The sequence below is a fragment of the Apostichopus japonicus genome, chromosome 3 (assembly GCF_037975245.1).
Source record: "Apostichopus japonicus isolate 1M-3 chromosome 3, ASM3797524v1, whole genome shotgun sequence".
In the NCBI taxonomy this organism is placed as follows: Eukaryota; Metazoa; Echinodermata; class Holothuroidea; order Aspidochirotida; family Stichopodidae; genus Apostichopus; species Apostichopus japonicus.
In genome coordinates, this window is record NC_092563.1 from 26201405 (window position 1) to 26223650 (window position 22246).

At 35.6% G+C, this 22246-nt stretch overlaps 1 protein-coding gene across 1 annotated transcript; it reads right to left on the reverse strand.

Annotated features, from left to right (window-relative positions):
- Nucleotides 1-1867: 1867 nt before the first annotated feature.
- Nucleotides 1868-8138, reverse strand: LOC139965634 (zinc finger protein SNAI2-like). The gene is made up of 2 exons (XM_071968208.1): nt 7850-8138; nt 1868-3119 (listed from the first exon to the last, which is right to left on the reverse strand). The coding sequence occupies exons 1-2, from the start codon at nt 7929-7931 to the stop codon at nt 2281-2283; spliced, it is 921 nt and encodes a 306-aa protein (XP_071824309.1). The 5' UTR covers nt 7932-8138; the 3' UTR covers nt 1868-2280.
- Nucleotides 8139-22246: the final 14108 nt, after the last annotated feature.

The following is a 22246-nucleotide window of genomic DNA, read 5'->3' on the forward strand; positions in this document are numbered from 1 at the left end:
TCATTTTTTCTCAAAGGAAAATTTGTTCCTTGTTTCCCAATTTGCAAATTGGATATTGCAGTGCTATAGTATGCATATTTTCCTTAGGGGGGGGGGGGGGGAGGGCGTTGATGGAGTGATGTAAATACGCAAATAAGATAATACAATAAGAGTTATAAAGGGTACTAAATATAAGGCTGCATCAGTCCAATCGAATTTCTGCAAAGTGCCCTTTGATGTCGGTGCCCCCCCAGATTAAAAGTGCTTCCGCCGCCCTTGTCGGTATGTAGTTGACTTTTATCGTCCCCGAATATGACGTCACGTAGTAGTTTGTTTAAGATAAAAAATTAAAAAATATGGAAGAAGAAAAACTAGAACTCGACTCATTAAAAGATATTAAAATTTATTATATTTCTACTTTGATCCATTTCCCTTTCACCAAAATAAAACAAAAGTTTTTTTTTCATTTACACAAGTATTATAATGTAGAGAAAATTTTATAAGAACCTTTTATGAGCCTTCCCTTTCCCGCTCTGTCCCTCTTGCCCAAAATGTCATTTCATCACAAAGTAATTTTTATGAGCATCCCCCCCCCTCCCCCTCCCTCTCTCTCTCTCTGTCCATCCCACTCGAAAATTTCATTTCATCACAAAGTTGTTTGTCAATGGACAAACCCGATGAGATTCTTCAAGACAACAAATCATATTTCGTGTAGCGTTGAAACTGTGCAAACTGTATCTAGCTAACACAACCACGCTAATACAGAAATAAGGCACTGCGGTGGCCGCCATACTATGTCGCACAACTTTGACAGATATCTGCACTGATGAAGTTCAAATAAACTAAATTATAGATGCCAAAGTTTGCAGCCTCTTAAAATGTGTATAAATATAAATAAATATCTATGTATTTATCATTTACGAAAATAAAAACAAAATAATGCATTTTATACTACAAAATGTGCGAATATTTTTTTCTTCAAATATCATTTCAGGAATTAATGATGTTTATGATTCGTAAAGCGCAGACATATCCACCGATAAACTTTCTCCAGGCGCATCACAATATTACCCTAGTCAACGATAACTTTTCGACAATCCCTCCACATGGCAGTATATAGACAACGCCCAATTGAGAATTTACCTCAGGTCCCCATTTATATACATGGGTAACGAGCGGCAATGGAGATAGAGTGCCTTGCCCAAGGTCGCGACGTAATGATCTGGCCAGGACTCGAACCTACAAACCTTAGATCACAAGTCCACTGCCTTAACCACTTGCCTGCAATGCTCTCACGAATTGAGGAAGTCGGTCTGGTCAAACGGGTACATATATGGGTGGTGGGTGTTTTACTGTTACAATGATTTACTACGTTAAAGGTGGGTCATAACTTAGTCCGTAATTATCGCAAAATATAACCAAGACAGGCAAAAAAAAAGAATCCTTTACATCCGGGAACTGCTAGCAGAATGCTCAGAACACATGTACGATTCAGCATGTGTTGTAAGGCTTCCACGTACATATTGTATAATTTTCACGGTGTTTGCTCTTGGGTCAAGAATAATGAACTTGTGGTATCCGTTTAGTAAAATCGTATACATCCTTTATCACTTAGCTCAAAGGATTGCACAAAATGCCAGAATTACCCAACTTTAAGACGTGGGTCAGGCTAACTTGATGTTATTAATTGTGAACGAAAATGCAAATTTTACTTGTAAAATTGAACCTGATTTTAATTGTAGGCCTATTATCATCAGGTAGAAATTTCATTTCCTTGGTATGTGAAAGTTAAGCAGTGTACGATCACTAATGCGTTTATGTCATTATGTTTGCATTTTGTTGTTACCACCTCCACCCCCGCACCCCCTGCACCCCTCCCCCGCACACACACCCAAACACACATATACCTCTGTACGTACGTGTTTAAGTAGACTTTTTAAATTACTGTATTCAGGTATTTGGCAAAACTTAATAATTAACTGAAAGCTATTACCAGCTCAACTTTATAATAGCTAAAACCACCGTTCTTGAGGTATACCGTTTTACACTCACTACTCGTAGGAATGTCGGTAAGGACTAAATTAACAGCGGCATAGAAAACTATTGCCCTAGTTCCTAGATAGGCCAATCCGCTCATACTTTTGGTGACATTGTTCTGCCTTCTTTTTCAGTACTGAATGCACACTGTCAAACAATGGGTTCTGGTGCCCCATAATTCCTCTATTCTTTGTCAGTATACAGGAACGTAAATGTCTTGGTGTGTTATATATAGGTGAATGACGCATACTGCGTTCTTAGTCCCTAAACAATGAGCATTTCACATCCACTGTCCTTGTGTTTCTGTAGGAGAGACATCCGTGAGAACGTCCTGGCACAATGCTGACAACTGTATCTTTTAACCTGTGAGTGTGTTTGGAGGTGCGCCCTCAAATTGGACCGGTCCGCGAAGGCCCGCTGACAGTGCACACAACTGAAGGGTTTCTCACCAGTATGAGTCCGGATGTGACCTTGAAGAAGCCACGGTCTCGAGAAGGCTTTACCGCAAAAATTGCATTTGCAAGGAAGGGTATGTGTCCTCAAATGCATTTTCAAAGCGCCGAGGGCAGTGTATTCTTTAGGACAGAATTTACACTGAAATTTGCGATCGCTTTGCTTACCCCTACAATGGGTCTGTCTGTGTTTACCTAATCCACCTGTCGTGCAATATAGTTTCCCGCAATCTTCACATGCGAATTTTTCAGCGTTTGTCTTTGGCCTTCTGGATGGTTTTTTCAAAACGAATGTTTTGCATCCTTTCTCGCCATCTGATCCCGGCGAACATGATGGACTATAATTCTCCTCATCGCTCCAGAGAGGAGGAGGGCTGACATACGTTGAAGATGGGCGTAAAGGTGCAGGAGACGCAATGCCATCGAATGGCGTCAGCCTCACCCGTTCGAAGTAGCTTTCTGGTAACATATGTGAGAACGGCTTCACGTCCAAAGGAAGGCAATTATAAGCACCAACTGCAGGTGCAAATGGTACCGATTCGGAACATTTCGTCCAAGTTGGCTTTTCATCAATCTGCGTTAACGGAGATGGTTGGTACGGCGAGAGCAAGGTCGGAATAACCTGTTGAGTATCCCGGTCCGGATCATAAGCTGTCAAGAAGTAAGATGAGAAGAATTATTAAAAACATAAATGAAACGTCTAGAAATAAAGTAAGACTTTTAAGGAAATTATAGTATTCACGTTTGAGTTATTATTTTTTTTTGGCGGGGCTGTCCATTCGGTTGACAGAAGATATCAGGTATATTTTCAGAAGCTTTTTCATGTGGTATAACTCGGGTTCGTTGCTATGCATGGTATTAGTAAATTTGAGTGAATAAAAGTAAAGTGCAAATCAAAAGACTATCATATTCCAACGAAATGTTAACATATTTATATAAATACATGACTGGTATTGTACGTTGTGTTCATGACCGGCCCAAAAGCGTAACCAATGTATGCAACCCCCCCCCCCACCCTCCTCCTTCCGTTTTAGTGTAACGAACTGAATTTTGTTTTGTCGTTTCTTTGGGGGAGGGTTATTTGTGTTTTTTACATAAATTTAGCAAGTTGAAAGCACTTCTATTTCAGACCTTGACTACTTGTGTCCTTTGGCCCAAGGTCGAACTAGATTCTCGACCTTTAAGCTGTGAACTTCAGATCTATCGCCTATTGCCGACAAATCAAGGAATTCTGCTGGCAACCTGCGGTAGTATTTGCGCGAATACCATATTTTCAGTCAATATAACCTGCTATAAGTATATAAAGTACACATGTAAGGTAGAACCAGTGTATGGATATTCGTAAGCTAATCAGGTGCAGTTGACTAGGTGCCGTATAAACACACTAGTACAGAGGATTATATCTCTTGAAGATATCAACGAAGGCTAAAATGAGATTACATTCTATGCCCGTATATACATTATATATATATATATATATATATATATATATATATATATATATATATATATATATATATATATATATATAAATATATATATATATATATATATATATATATATATATATATATATATATTCTTACAGTCTGGACACCGGGTGACCTAACATCAAACGATGATCCAAAAATAAAATTAAACACGCCAAGAAAGCAACAATAAAAGCTTATCAAAGGTGTATCGTGCATGCTTCAAACACGCATGCTTCAAATGTGTTGATTTTTTTTGGGAAAATTTAAATGTTATTAGCAATATCTGGTCACCTTGTACTGAGTGTAATACAAGTGATACAAAACGATAAAGCAATCAGTGTATGAATTCACCTCTCTTTTCATCAATCTATATGTGAAGCAGTTGCCTCTTTCATATCATATCTCAATTGACCCTGCAGCTATAGTCAATCATTCTAATACTTATAGTTTTCAGGAAGTCTTTACTTCTATACATTTGACTCTCTCAATATTTTCTTCTTCTACTTCTTCTCCTTCTTCTTGGTGTGATTTTGAAATCACGGTTACTTGGCATGACCAATTTGTGGTGGGCTATGGTAACACGCTTCTGCTTTAGCGGCGGTTTATAGTCAAACATTGCGGGTACAAAATTTACGCGTTTTGGTTTCCATATGAAGTTGAGTAAGCCTTACGTTACTGTTCGACAGCACAATCAGGTAGTGGGCTTTCCTATTATTGTATAAGATACACAAACAGTGCAGTTGAGAAGCGAAACAAGCCTGTTCAAAGACTCCCGCCATATATTGTATCTTAAATGTATTGTTCTCATAAGCTTCCATTCTCCGCCATGTGGATTGACTCTTACTTCAATATCGTTCTACAATAAATTAACAGGCGGGGCGTGTAACTTCGCCCGAGGGGTATTTCTCCCAGGGTATATGTGATCTAACATAGTACTTAGATTGTCTGCTATGATTCACACTATGATAACAGTAACTATTTCATACTCGAGATATGAAACACAAAGTGTATTTTCAAAGACTTTTATTTATATTATTTCACAAAACTAGTCTTAGGTAATTATAGGTCAGTGTTGCACCTTCAGGGAAAAACCTTTCGTGAAAAGAAAAGATTTTATTTTATGTCTCATTTCCGGGTATCACGTCTCTTTATTCCAATAGATTAAGTACCATGAATAGCGCACTCTACCACAGTCGCCCTCATATTCATTGTTAGGTCAATAGTTGGCACTAAAACTAAAAGCTTTAATCACCCTCGTTTTGGTGGGTGTACCTGTTACACGAAACTGTGATAATTTATTGTATTATGCGATAATTACAGCTCGAGCAGAAGTACCGTTGGGTTTTACAGTGAAAAAAATCATTTGCGCTCAAATGAGCTCGTTGCTATGATGAAACATATTTATTTATTTTTGATTTTAATTAAGTAAAGTGATCTCTGATGGTGATCGAACCTGATTCCATATTGATTATACTTTCATCTCATGTTCTTTTCCTTGTAGTTTTCAATTAGTTTGATGGTTAACCGCATCCATCTTATGATGACATGGGATGGTTTCCTATTAACTAAATGAGTTTCTACAGCATGTGTAGGCTATATAGCCATACCGGTACGGTTCTATATGTTTAATGTTTTATTACATTGAAAGGGTAAGCTGCAGAGCTGTTACGGTGCTTGTATAGGCATATATAGTGAACGCTTTTACACTGATTGCATAGTTAGTTGATATAACGCCAGTGTTAACTCTGTTCTAAAATCCGTGACGTTGGTGCACCAGCAGCGATTTCCATTCGACATGCAACCATCAAACAAGAAAATTCTGCTCCAATTCTTGCCCATGTTACTTTCGTCGTTATGGAATATTATAGGCGTTCACGGAAATCTGAAATGGGAAACCACTCCAGATGTGTATATCCCCTTTTCTCTTTCTCTTTCTAAAGTTACCCTTCAAGTATATGTTGTAACTCTTGAAAGGCTGAACTTTCAGGGCAGGTAGTCTTACACCCCTGGTATTTTACAGTTTGCCATGATTTATGGAACCATACAAAACCCCACAAGTACTCTTCACATGCATAAACTGATCCGCAACAGGTACTGAAACTTGCAACTTAATCACCATATGCGGGGTACTGCACATTTACTAGGCTCGACTGGAATATGAAATTGTTAAGTGGAATCGAAGTTAGTAACTTAATATTTTCGTCCGTAAAGTGAAGACAATAGACAATTTTAAACCGAAAAATTGTATGACCCTTAATCAACAATTCATTTCAATCCATCCTTGGTAACTTTCACAACCAACATGCTATAATTAAACATATTGTTAAAATCCTGACGTATTGGTTTATGAGAGCCAACTATATATGCGGGGTCAGTTTTTCACGAGGGTGAGTCCATTTAATTGTCATGTCGTGGGGTGGGGTGTTTTAGGAAATAAGTAAGTCTATTGCAACGGTATAGATTGTACTGAATGCCATTTTTCGTTCGCTTAGTTTCTGGGGGGGGGGTGGGGGATTGTTTTAATATTCAATAATCACTGGCTCACACAATTTTTCACGTTTTGTGAGCAATTTGACTTGAAAGAACAACACACTGTCGTTGTCGGTAATTGCAAAAGTTGTTCTGTAATTTTTCCGGGCTTACTCAACTTCCGACTTAACCTGACAATAGCAATTTGTTACGAACACGCGTACCAGCCGCAATAACTGTAAAGGACAAGCTAGCCTTTATATTAATTTAGTGCAAACGACTGTCTTTGTTTTGTTCACTGCAAGATTCTAAGAGTAAGGAAGATGCACACCCCTACCCTCCCGCTCGGTACCCAAGCTAAGCAGCTAATTACGGATTATTTCCTTGATGTTGCAACCTTAACAACTACATACCACAAAGCCTCTCATATGTCGCACTACTATATAGTGTCGCACTATAGTACTATATTACGTTACATTGATTTATGTAGTAAACTGAAATACTGTTATTGCCGAACCTTTTATGCAAACTGGGTGTGCTGGATCTGTATTATAGATACATATTAGTTATCTACGATACATGTAGTAAAAATATGAAATACGTTATGTCGTTGCCAGGGAATGCATAAGTTTAAAAAAAAATTGGCTGTGACTGCCAGGTCGGGTCCTAAGGACAATCATGTAACCGGGCCAATTTCTTCATTTTTCCGCAAAACATTTATTATTATTAAAATATGAATGAGAAAATAGGAAAAGAGAATACACTATTTATTTATACCAACTTTCCCGGGCCCATAAATGATCCCGATCCCTCACTGCAGGACTAATGACGTAATAACCATTACACGACCCTGCATCACTTTTAGACTCACCCTCAAGCATGGAACCCTCGTACCATATGCAGAAGCGAACTCATATATACTTCGGCGATATCGCAATAGCAAGCGTTTGAAAATGTGTTGATGTGCGTATAGGTATAAAACACCTACCCCAATTCGACGCAAATTCACGATTTAATACGCAATTGGGAAATCAATAAATTTAGCGCACAAGTCTTATTTCAACAATGTCGTATTACTTGTTTATAAACGTACAAAACCAATCAAATGTGAAAGTAATTAACATATTTAAAAACAAAAATTCAAAATAACGTTAATCGACTTTTCATTACATTCCCATTTTACTTAACAAAACTCCCAGTAATATACTATGCAACATTTTTACGATTAAATGTCCAGACAATTCTCACGAAATGGAATGCCTGTATATCTATGAAAATAAACTCTAATTTTCGTTCATATTGTTGCAAGTGTGTGCTTCTAATTCTGTTTGAACGACTAGCTGTGTGGATAAGCATTGAATCACAAATATACTCTGTTCGCTATATCCTGGCATATTATCTAGTTATCAAGATGTAACCTTTCCTCGACTTCCTCCTTACCTGTTTTTGCTAAGCCGATCTGTAGCTTCCTGTACATCCTTCTCCATTTCACGTTCTTCTTAACAAGAAATGATCTAGGCATGCTGCGTCCAATCACAGAAACAATAATAATACGATAAAAATTGATCCACCACTCTCAAAGAGAACTTAAAATTACTCGCATGAAAATTCGCTCTCTCAAGATTGAATGCATCTGACAAAGTGCTCTAAACGAAGTCAGATACTTTACTGATAAACAGGTTAACCCCTCAAATTTACACCATACCTAACCAACTATTTTGACAATGTAAATTTTTCTATCTATGATTAAAACAAATATTGACTTACATTGTAACGTATACAAGCATCGGCAACCGGCAGACCAATCATCGCACGCCCAGCGTTTGTTTCTTTAACCAATCAAAATAGTCTTTATGTTTGTTTGGCCAATCGGCTCTACGTCATTGTACTGAATATGCATTAGCCGAAACGATTGGCGCGTGGAAGTGTTTTGTTCTGATATACGGGAGAATTGTAAAGAAACAGGTGTTAAGCATCGACCCTGGCCTCACACAACGTTGTAGATAGGACAAAGAAAATTTGAAAAATACCGATACTAAAGGGGGATATTTTCAAGTAATTTTTTCTCGGTTTCACTTTTTCGGTTATCATTGTAAGTAGTTTTTTTCCCCCTCTTACTGAGTTATGATAACATTTCTCGGTAATTAAGCTTAAATTACCTGAGCTCATGTATGTCCATTCGGGTAAAAAAGTGATTTATTAATAGTGGTATCAAACTAACTTACAAACAAGTGGATTTGGTGATAACATATACGGACAAAAGACTGAATTTCCGCCAAAAGTTGCAAGATTTTAGAAGTAAACAACTCATTGGGGAAATGATATATACGGTTGTAATCCTATACGAACTGAAAGTCCTCAATTATCAGGTACATTCTGCTGGGACACTTTAAAGCAATAGTAAGGCAGATGCCCCGTTTAGACGAGTCGTTTCTTTAATCAAAGAAGCGATAATTAGTAAATAATAACAAAATTAGTTACTCCACAAAGGCATGCTAATTATTCCATAATTAATTATTCCCATTAAAAATTTCGTCCTTCGGGCACGTTAAACATTAATATTTAATCAATGCAATACAATATGCAAATGAAACATTTTAATTTTTGGGGGGGTGAATTTTTTCATTTTTTTTAACTAAACGTTAATTGTATAGGCTCGATAAGGATCTGTGTTGATTGTACGATATTAAACCGGACCTGCCAGGTCTTTTTTCTGGAGTTGTTTAATTGCTTGTTCAGATTTGCTTAGATAACTCACCCTTCTGTTGATTTCGCAAGCTTTTATTACACTGAACACTTCTTTTGATTGTTGTAAAACAACTTGTCTGTATCCCTTTGTAAGAGAATGTTTTGTGATTCTTCAACAAAACTTGAATAAATGGAGGGGAAACCTAGACTAATTTCGAATAGTAACCAACTATTAGGCCTACAATTTATTGTATATTTGGTTCGTGGAAGTTTGGCTTCGACACTTTTCTCAAGAAAGTGTTTAGACATAGACGACCAAGATGAGAAATGATGCAACGAAACAGCCTATTACAAAAAAAAAAATCATATTTGGAAAGAAAAATGAATGTTTTATTTATAGGAAGGGAATCGAAGCAAATAACCTCATGGTTGCAAGTTGCTTGTGTTATATATATAGTCTTTCTTCGTTATTTCAACTATGGGATATGTATCAGTTATGTACGTGTGATATATACCAAGGGCGTAGGAACCGGGGGCTGGGGGGGCGCCAGCCCCCCCCAGTGAAAAATATGGGGGCGGAAGTATCATTCCGCCCCCCCCCCCCCCCGCTCAGCAAGTCAGAAAACCCCTTTTTCATTTCCAAATCAGAAAAAAATCTCATTTGGAGCACCAAATTGCATCTAAGGCCAGGCGAAAATGCAAAATTATTTACAAAATGGAGTGGGTGTTGAAGTGTGCTATATTGCACCAAATTGCATCTGAGGCCACCTGGAAATGCCAAAAAAATCCAAAGGGGAGGGGGACACCCCCTCCCCTTAGACCCCTCCCCCAGGCCGGCCATCAGTCTTCAGCCCCCCACTCAAAAGTTCCTTCCTACGCCACTGATATATACTTGGGTTATTTTATTACTTGGGTCTACTTTAACCTGGTCTGGTAAAAAAAATATCTTTTCAATTAACTTTTTTAATTTGACATTTTCTCAGTTCTTTTTACGTTGCTCATTAATTTATATATTACATATTTCGTTATATTATTTCCTTGGTTATTTCAAGTGGGGCTGCATATATCAGCTACAATGCACAAGTCGCGTAAATGATTAATTAAGTACGTGGTTCTACTTTAACTTCGATTCACTGGGATACTTCGTCTTTGTACACCATAAATATATGAACAATACATTACCGTTTAAAGAAGCTTTCAGAAACTAGACTGTAACTAGGGAATAGGAGTATTTAACAGCCAAGATGGCCAACAGTTTCATTTTCGACTGATGCAGCTTTGGGGTTTTCATTTATTCATTTAATCGTTAGTTGTTTTGGGGGATTCTGTTGTTGTTGCTATAACACAAACCACAATACATATATATATATATATCTATATATATATACATATATATATATCTATATATATATATATATATATATATATATATATATATATATATATATATATATACATATATACATATATATATATCTATATATATATATATATATATATATATATATATATATATATATATACATATATACATATATATATATATATATATATATATATATATATATATATAAATTTGATAAATCCAAAAATGCAATCTGACATGATGATAATCCGATTCCTTCTGTGAGTCCTCCAATTATATTGACCGTGACCAAACTGAAGAGTTTAAAAATATGACATCTCTTTCTTTAAATGGGACGGAATTGGGTAACACTGATTTCTTAAAAAGTTACTAATTCTGATTAACATGTAACATTGTATTAGTATATTACTGAATGGCAATATTGACACATCAACTTAAAGATTTCAAAAGGGGTAAAATATCGACTAGTTATCTGGGGTTATTAGATTATTCTTACGATGTCATTATTAGTTAAATTAGGGAGAGGCTGGGGAGCATTTATTGTGTCTTTAGCTTATATAAGCTAAATCTATATAGCCCGAGAAGAAAAGGTGAAGGGATTTTTTTTTTGGGGGGGGGGGGGGGCGTCTAATCACCAATTTGACGTTAACCTACCGACTGTTACTGAAGATGTGACAACAAGTAGTCGAACTGAAACAAACTTCCAAACTTCTAATGCAATACTAAGTAATAGATAAAGGCCAATCAATCTCTCTTCTTATAGCTAAAGTGTAAGTTGGCTAATTATACTACTGAACTGCATTATTTAGTGAATTTACGTTTAGATAATATCGCAAACTTTAAAACAAAGTGAACGCAAATAACTGCATTCAACAAACACACAAACAGTAAATACACAAACTATGTCACCAAGAAAAGACAAGACATGACAACTTGTTCAACTTTGCTCATTTCATTTTACTACATGGATTTTGTTTAATTATTATTTATTTGAGTATTTTATTTTAATTAATTATTATGTTATTAAATAATTAATCACATACAAGAAGTTACGCAATTTTGTAATTATTTTATTTTTGGTGAAAACTAGTTCTGAACCAAACAAATGTCCACTGAATTTAAGATTTCAGACCAAATATAAATGACTCAGTTAAAGTCAATGTATAGAGGAACAATTTTACGACGCATAAGTCATTCCGTTTACCAGTTTTGCTTTCATGTTATACATAAACACTGCCTACTCTATGACTTTCTGATTGCATAAACCATTGCTGTATATTACCTCGCATGATATCAACCTGACTAGAAACATCTTGTATTGAGTTTGAACGTACAAAAATAATTCACTGTACATTGAATTCAATATCAAATTCACCTAATGGTACAAAATGCACGAGTAGTTTTTATAGTCTCTTCGATTCTATAATTGTGCACGAAAGCACAAAAGTTCCCTGGATAGATGCGGGCATGATTTAGAGCTGGAATGCCTGGCTGGGAGAACTGTATTTGCTGGTAGCTGCCAACATATCAGTGCACATAATACTCACCACCTGCGAGTATATGGAAGTAGGAGTCAGACTACTATGATCTAGGTCTCTTAGCTTATACAAATTGTGTATACAGGAACACAGGCTTTGAATCTATCTATCTATCTATCTATCTATCTATCTATCTATCTATCTATCTATCTATCTATCTATCTATCTATCTATCTATCTATCTATCTATCTATCTATCTATCTATCTATCTATCTATCTATCTATCTATCTATCTATCTATCTATCTATCTATCTATCTATCTATCTATCTATCTATCTATCTATCTATCTATCTATCTATCTATCTATCTATCTATCTATCTATCTATCTATCTATCTATCTATCTATCTATCTATCTATCTATCTATCTATCTATCTATCTATCTATCTATCTATCTATCTATCTATCTATCTATCTATCTATCTATCTATCTATCTATCTATCTATCTATCTATCTATCTATCTATCTATCTATCTATCTATCTATCTATCTATCTATCTATCTATCTATCTATCTATCTATCTATCTATCTATCTATCTATCTATCTATCTATCTATCTATCTATCTATCTATCTATCTATCTATCTATCTATCTATCTATCTATCTATCTATCTATCTATCTATCTATCTATCTATCTATCTATCTATCTATCTATCTATCTATCTATCTATCTATCTATCTATCTATCTATCTATCTATCTATCTATCTATCTATCTATCTATCTATCTATCTATCTATCTATCTATCTATCTATCTATCTATCTATCTATCTATCTATCTATCTATCTATCTATCTATCTATCTATCTATCTATCTATCTATCTATCTATCTATCTATCTATCTATCTATCTATCTATCTATCTATCTATCTATCTATCTATCTATCTATCTATCTATCTATCTATCTATCTATCTATCTATCTATCTATCTATCTATCTATCTATCTATCTATCTATCTATCTATCTATCTATCTATCTATCTATCTATCTATCTATCTATCTATCTATCTATCTATCTATCTATCTATCTATCTATCTATCTATCTATCTATCTATCTATCTATCTATCTATCTATCTATCTATCTATCTATCTATCTATCTATCTATCTATCTATCTATCTATCTATCTATCTATCTATCTATCTATCTATCTATCTATCTATCTATCTATCTATCTATCTATCTATCTATCTATCTATCTATCTATCTATCTATCTATCTATCTATCTATCTATCTATCTATCTATCTATCTATCTATCTATCTATCTATCTATCTATCTATCTATCTATCTATCTATCTATCTATCTATCTATCTATCTATCTATCTATCTATCTATCTATCTATCTATCTATCTATCTATCTATCTATCTATCTATCTATCTATCTATCTATCTATCTATCTATCTATCTATCTATCTATCTATCTATCTATCTATCTATCTATCTATCTATCTATCTATCTATCTATCTATCTATCTATCTATCTATCTATCTATCTATCTATCTATCTATCTATCTATCTATCTATCTATCTATCTATCTATCTATCTATCTATCTATCTATCTATCTATCTATCTATCTATCTATCTATCTATCTATCTATCTATCTATCTATCTATCTATCTATCTATCTATCTATCTATCTATCTATCTATCTATCTATCTATCTATCTATCTATCTATCTATCTATCTATCTATCTATCTATCTATCTATCTATCTATCTATCTATCTATCTATCTATCTATCTATCTATCTATCTATCTATCTATCTATCTATCTATCTATCTATCTATCTATCTATCTATCTATCTATCTATCTATCTATCTATCTATCTATCTATCTATCTATCTATCTATCTATCTATCTATCTATCTATCTATCTATCTATCTATCTATCTATCTATCTATCTATCTATATCGCACTTCATTCAGAGAGTCATATCACAAATCAGTTACCAAATTAATTAAAGTAATAGAAACAGATGCAGATGCCAAGAATCTTATCGAAGACAGTCTATACCAGGATGTTCAAAAACAGCCTAAAGACAAAACATTGTCAACAGCCTTGTGTTTAACTATCGGTTACGTTATGGAAGAAAGAAACCACACTGCCTATTTGGGATACGAATATAACAATGTAGTTTCCTTCATTGGTAGGGGTTTCGTGATGTGATGTTTTATGGTGAACATGTGTCAGTTATATATGTAATTAATCAATAATTTAATCGCAAAACTGTAATTATAAGATATGCGAGTAAACAGCAAAGTCATTAAATTTAAGCACGAATATTAATTAAAGTGATAGACCAATTAGCGAGAGGGAAAATTTTACGATGTTTTTTCTTTTTAATGATGATGATGAATATGATGATGTTGGGTAAAAATTTGATTGCATCGGCAGACTGGATGTGTTGCTGGTAGGTATGAAATTATAAAAAAAAAACACTTTGCATTGAAACAAATTGAAAGTGAGAAAAATAAAACGGTAGTTCAAACCTAAACTGTTTTTTATTACTTTTTTAAGTAATAAAATTGTCTAATTGAGATGAAAATGTTCTATTGTTCTTTAAGGAAGCGTAGAAGAAGCATCGCTAAAAAACATTGTGATACGCGGTAAAAATCTGAAAATGATCGTTATTGCACACTTGCTACAACTGTCACCGTATAATATCAAGTCTTGAAAACAGTAATATTCATATTTTTACGCTTTGACGAGAAATACTAAGAATGCAAAACGGCATTCATTATCACATTTTTACCGTTTTTGCACTTCTAAGTACATTCATTGTCAAAACGATAACTTTCATATATTTTTTTACCAATTTGCAATATGTGTAAGTCGTCAATGTGATGTCCTTACTAAGCTTCCGTAGCTCTTGCGTGAAAGTTGATATTATGTTACGTTCATCCAAATGTTAACAATTTCGTAACGGTGAAACTGGCCCCGCCCCCCCCCCTCCCCTACTTTACCGGTTCATTATATCTTCCAAGAAAGCATAAACATACAGAGATACCGTTCAGGTACATAAAAAAGATAAATAAACTGAAAAAACAAGCAATTATTGTACGAACATTTCCTTTCATTGAATTGTTTAGTACCTGCCAATTGAAGCAGATTCAACACAACGTTTTACTCTAATTTAACAAATCACCTTCTCATTGATCGATTTTATTTTTATGCCGTTATCTCTTGGCTAAGATTATTTCAAGCACCATGTTCTTGTCAGAATCTGTGCTGGACTTTATAGAGTAAATTATTGCCTTGATATGACAATCGCTTCCAAGGTAGAGCGTTAACTAGAGTATACTTGTAACTTAATTGTCACCAATCAATTTTAATATTACGGTTCCGATATGCAAATTGAACAAGGTTGTTGGCATGGAATTTGGATGTATGGTTTGGAGTGCATAAATTGGTTAAGACACATCGAAGGTAAATAAACACAGCGTACATTAAATCGTATACATTCCAATGTACCGTGCGCATTAACCAATATATGCGCATGAAAGCGTATATCGTATAAATAAATGTTTCAAACGACAAATGATGCAATATTTACACTACAATGTGTCGATAAAGTACTTTGAACATTTTATGTGAGGTTAAAATTTCGCCGGGAGAGGGAAGGGGGGGGGGTATCTCACACCCCCTGGATCCGCGCCTATAAGGGCGTCCTGGGCCAGGTGGGGTAGACTTATTCTTCCCCGACTGAATGTACAAAAAATGCCGCGATAGAAAGTTTTTTCCCCTCAAGGATAATGGAAGTGCGTCCATGCTTCTTTTCGTTGCGGAAGCATGAGCCATGAATAAGGTGTTAATCAACGGTCTAGCGTGCGTTACTCACAGGATTAATGCACGATCGGGGGATAATGCAAGCGATGCACGAGGGCGGAGCCCGAGTGCATCCAGCGATAGCATTAACAACCGGAGTGCATTAATCCTGTGAGTAACGCACGCTAGACCGTTGATTAACCCTGTTCATTCATACACTACCATTTGTGTGGGGGAAAAATCATAAAACAAAACATTTTTGGTTACATATAACCAAAGATTTATTAAAGTGATGCCCCGTAATTTTACCGTGCGTTACTCACAGGATTAACCACGGTCAGCTGACCTGAATGGACCAATAGGATTTAGGAATCTTTACTAAGTATGAATGAACCGTGCATAAACCGAACCACGATTTGTTTTCTCATCCCGTTGCTATATGATCTTTTATTATCGTTGTCAATTCAGGTAGACTTTCTTTCACTTATAGTGACAAAACATATATATATATATATATATATATATATATATATATATATATATATATATATATATATATATATATATATATATAATAAATATATATAGATAGATATACAAATACCTCACAAGTTTGTGCAATTCTTATCTTTTACTCGCAGGCTCTATACACGGAACAAGGAAGAATACTCAAATAGCGTTTATGGAAACAGGTGCCCCTGACGATAATGTATATCGACAATTTTTATATTTTGGTTCTTTTCTGAAATTAACATGATCGTAAATGGAAACTTTAGACTCCCTTATGTGAGTTATCTCAGTTAACAAGCAAAACAAAACACAATTACTTCACGCAGTGTCTAGGTCACGAAGGTGAAGCAGTTGCGCCGATCGGACGAGCTCGTTGTTATCTCGCCCAACGGCAACTCGCCGCTATGTCTTTGTCGAGAGGCATCGAACACCACCAGCTAGACGACGAGTCAAATCTAAAAGCTGACCTAGGAAATAGAAGAGAAACTTCAATCTATCTTCTTCAAAGTGAAAAGTAACATTCAATACATACTTCTGTTATACTAGGGAGACAAATCAAAGGGTTTCCTGGTGGCTGGGCGCCCGGAGGATGGGTTCGATCTTTGTTCAGTGATCGGTCAGTGTATATAGTCTTGAGAACATACAGAGTTAATTTATCAAGAAATCCGTTAAAGGGAAATTGATGTATAATGGTAAACTTATTCCGCTAATGAGGGGGCTCATACAGAAGGGGTTACGATAGATGGGAGGGGAAGTGTAAAATCAAATGGTATAGGATTATTTTCTACAAGACCTACAAGTTATGGGTAGATGCATATGCAGAACTATGAAGCGATATTCTGAACACCGATTTTAACAATCAGTAATTAGATTTTATCATCAGTTGAATAGGTTGGGAACAAAGTCAAAAGTACACCCGAGTTGACGGTATGTCGATGTGGATGCTATGTCGTACACCAGACTAACGGTTAGACTATAATAGTTACGCTATTCATATGCTGGATAAGAATATAGCACAACTGCTTCATGCAGATGTGCATTTTCATTTATTTAAGATTTGAGTTGGCATTCCGCCTGAATTTCCTGTTGGCTTCCGCAAGGGGGGAAAGGAGGGGCCAAACATCCAAGTATTAAAACGTAGAACTAGAAACTGGGCTCTCTCAGTACTAATCATGGTTAACCGGTTCAATTATGACAGTTAACCGGTTAATCGGTCAATGTTTGTTATTATGCACCGGTTAATCGGATACTTATTTGTATTGTTTGTCGGTTCCTACCCGAAGTTTGCTTGCCGCCTACCACCACCTCTGGATTATTGCTACGTGCGATGGCCCAGGAAAATTTCTACTTAACCTTGAATTCCAGCCGTTTGTTTGTAATTGACATCATTTTTAACATAGGAAAATGAAAACATCCATTATAAACACGGTTTTCAGCCTTTTGGATATAATAGCATGTGTCGTATCTATTCCCTGCTCTCACATTAACAGTCTCGATGCAAACGGACTGCAGATTTGAGAGGCGATCAGTCGTTTGGTTTTCGTGCCCACGTTTTTTGTGACTTTTCTTTTAAATACACATTCTATGAAAGAGCATATAGTTCTCCACCAATCAAAAGTAGCCATAAATTTGTGCCTCTTTAATCTTATTGATTTGAAACACGGTGCATATATGCCTGATAAACAAAGAGAATAAGATTCCATTTTGGTCATATTGGTTCTTAATTTCTGATATTGAATGTCTGTAAGAGAAGGGTAGATGCACTTTATGTTCATTTGGCTTGTTTCGTTGGTAACCACTACACTTTCCGGGTGGCAAAATCCTCGGGCATGCATCAGGGTGTTCATTTATTTCTGAAATATACTCTTCAACTTGTAAGAGCTCCTCCGACGCATAACCTTAGGGCAGACTGTATTTTTACAACTTGATGTCTCCTTTAAAGAGGAGACTTTCCTCCAAAAACCGCAAAATTATCCGACAAAAATATGTCTCTATAAATGTTAAGGTCATATCATATAGTTAGTGCTGAAACCTATCTTTGTCAACCTGCAAGTTGGTGGAGGAATTCCTTACCGGAGGGGATCATTCGTGACTCATCGACGGGACAGTCACCGTTAAACTGTCGTGGCTCATATGCGTCTCAATTTTATTGTTTGCTGTATCATAAAAGTACAGGTGTAGCCCCTCAGTTTATAGCTCCCCCTCGTTCTTTGTCATTCAGTTTTTTTTTTCTAAATCCTGGAAGTGACATTTTGATTATAGTTATATTATCTGGGCAAACCTTCAAACTTATGGCTATATATGAGTAATGATTGGAAGTGGAAAGTGGTTTGCTCACATATATTTGTAAGACTCCAAACTTGAAATGGAGGGTTTCCATAGAGAGACGATAATTACATCTCTGGTTCTTGTGTTTGTTGGTTTGTTTGTAAACATTTCATGAAACGTATACCGGTAAATTGCTATGATAAAAATAAGCTATCCCAGATCGTTATAAGTTTTCAGGAAAAAAGTGGGGGTGGGGAGAGACGGGGTTGGGGAGGGCGTCGGTTGTTACAACAGTAGAACAGGGAAGTTTGTCATGACGTGTGAGATTGTTTCTTTTGAATGACACATCTTGAAAAATACAACATTAAAAAAACAAAAAGGAACAAATATTTCGTGATCAAATGTTCTTTATTGCCCTTTCTTTTGGACTAACGAGGGCGGGCAGAAAAGGTAGGACTGATGCGGGGGGAGGGGGTAGGGTGGTCATGCATGGACCTACACTCTTACTACACTCTTGCTTATAGTTGTTTATTATTATTATTAATATTTTTTTTATTAATAATAATATTATTTTTATTATTATTATTAGGCCTATTATTATTATTATTATTATTATTACAGTGTTTAAAGTGACAGTCGACTAACACCATGAATATATTAAATAATTTGCTTATAACAGCATCACAATTATTATTCTATTATAATCGATCATAATGGCGATCGACTCTTAATTCCTTTTTTATTTTTTATTTTATTTCAACAAACGTTCATGACATGAAAACACCTGCTTGATAAGTCGTGTGCTTGGTAATGAGGGGGTCAAGAGAGGGTTAACCCTCTCATGTTTACCAAGTAGACATTTCACCCTTCAACTATTGGTTTTGTTCCGTCTCTGGCATATGTTTACATTTAAGGACGGTTTTAAGTTCACAGCTCCTTCTTTGATGCTAATAGACGTGGAGTGCAGCTTGCTTGCGAATAACCGTATCCAGAAAGGACGCTATAGCGTGAGAAATATAAAAGCTGGTGCATCGCTGGAATTTTGAGAACTTTGTCAACAATTTGATATTGTCAATGGTGACTATAGTTGGGGAAGAGGTGGTGGTTGGAAGGATTTTATCGTTCTCTCTTTGAAACTCGCCAAATGAAGTAAATGTTGTGGTCATCTGCAAGGTATCTCAGAAGGTTGGAGAGGGGGGGGGGGGGTGCGGGGAGGAATCAGAAAAATGTTCAATGGTGTTGAAATTGCAGATTGGAGTGCATAAAAATTACAATAAATATATGGAATGAAAGATTTATTTGTTTCTTTTACTTTTTCTTTTACCAATGATATTAAGAACCTTACATATCTCATGCACAAGCAGTTGTTTAATCAGGAAATTGTTATAACAAACTCCCTGGTTTAATATATCATCCCAGTTTTACAAACAGCTATATGTATACCTACGTTAATAACACAAAGAAGTGAAGGAATTTTCTTACAAGGCTGAACCGATTTCGCGCCCTTTTTGAAGTGACGGATTCTTTGTGTGACACTTGTTAACATCAATACGCTTGAAATCCTTAAATTATCTTAAAAGCCACCACCGTTGCTTTGTGTTCGTTTATATTGCTGATAACAATAGATTTGAGAACACCTGCTAGGGATGACAATACCTCATAAATGTACACAAAGAAAGGTACGCGTGCTGACACGGTGGCGAAGCAAGCAGTCGTGTGGGACAAGCGTGTGCCTCAACTGTTTGTTTATAAACCGATTTTGAGTTGATGCCAACTTTATAAGACACAGTGGAGTTATTTCTTACAGGAATAAGATCATTTTCTTCTTTCTTCATTTTTTTGGTCAATCAAATTGGTACACAAGTAAAGTCTCATTGTTTTGCGCGGGATTTCTTGACAATGCCTGTCGCCTATCCAGTTTGGCTTTCCATGAAATATGCGCCTTCAAGGCTACAGTATTCTGTTTATCAATAAAGGGAACAGTGGTGTATGTATGCTATAGGTAAGTAAAAGATTATTCGATAGCATACCGATGCATGGATCAATCAATAATTTATACATACATAGCATAACGTTACATATTGCGTGCATATTGAATAAAAAAAGAACAATAAAGAAAAATGTACTTTCAGAATAAAATGTTTACATATATATACTAATTTCATTATTCAGGTTGACGTTCTTTTCATAAATACTTAGTTTTTGTTTATATACCTTCCAAATTTGTCTTTAAACCTGTCTTCTTCGTGTGAATATGCATGTGTACATAAAAGTGACGATTATGATATTTGAAATGTTATGACCTAGAACACGCGTTTCCTTTGCATTTTCGAACACATCGGCGTAACGACTAAATTTTGGGCCCGGGGACAAGGATTAGATGGGCCCTATAAAGCGAGCGAAGAGTGAGAATATTTGAAATGATCTATAGATAATAACCAATTATTTACCTCTGCAACATTTGAATCAATCTTACAATAATCTTCTTATGCTTTTGATCTTCCCTAATAACAGTCAATTCACGTCGGTAAACATCAAAGAGCAATATGCAAAATAGGTGCCCCTAAGACGCAGAGGCCCGGGCCTTCTCCTCCCTGAACTATACCAGTTTATATTTTACCCAATCTTCGTAAAGAGAAGAACACTTTTACTTTTGTAAAGAGTATTACGTCACATGTTTATTTATATACTCGAATCGCTTTTTTTTTGCTGTATGTAAAGGTGAGGGGTGGAGGAGGGGTTGGGACCAATTTTTACTTCACAATTAAGGCTTGACATCCATGACTAGTTTGATAATGAAATGAAATGAGCGAAAAGATATGCAGGGAACTTAGCTATAAGAAGGAGTTGAGTTTAAGCGTATCCCCTTCCAACACCATCCACTTCTACTCCATCCCATCTTCCGGTCCACTTCCGGCCCACAAACACCCAATAAAAGTAAGAATATATTTGTTGAACATATAAATGGTATCTGATACCTGACAACAGCCCAAATTGGGTGCTACTGAGTGCTAGTGAATAGTTCGCGCCCAAATCGCGTGTCGTCTGCTTGATCAGTTTTATATCGGCAGGTGTTAAACAAGACCGAGATTATTCCATCCAAACGACTGATCTTGTAATCCAAGAGTCACGTGAGTACAAAAAAAAACGACAACACGGTAGATTGACAAAGTGTTTTTTCTTTCTTTCTTTAAACACACTTTCCTTTTGAAAACCTATAACCCCATAACAGCTGCTTTTTTTCTAAGTTCTTATGTATTCCTTCTATACACCTACTGAGCATACCTTTCCCGCCACTTCTTGATACAAAAGATTTCATTGCATGAGATTCGGTTGTTAGGTTCCTATAGTGAGAGATCACCTGTCAATATAGTTGGTTTGTTCTTTATACAGTCTGTTTATTTGCTGAATGTAAACATGGGATTTCGATAATGTTCCTCCAACTGTTATAGCTTAATGCTCGACTTGTCTCAGAAAAATTAGAGAAATTAAATTATTTCTAAACTATAATTAATTATACAACTGAGTAAAACAGTAGTGCATTGCCATTGCTTCAAACATCCAGTTCAGTGTACGGAGAATTCCAATCTAAAAAAGATTTGTGAATCTGAATAACCTGTTTTTTATCTTTGTTTTTACACAGTTTTGCAAGAAACTCAATCGAGTAATTTAAAAAT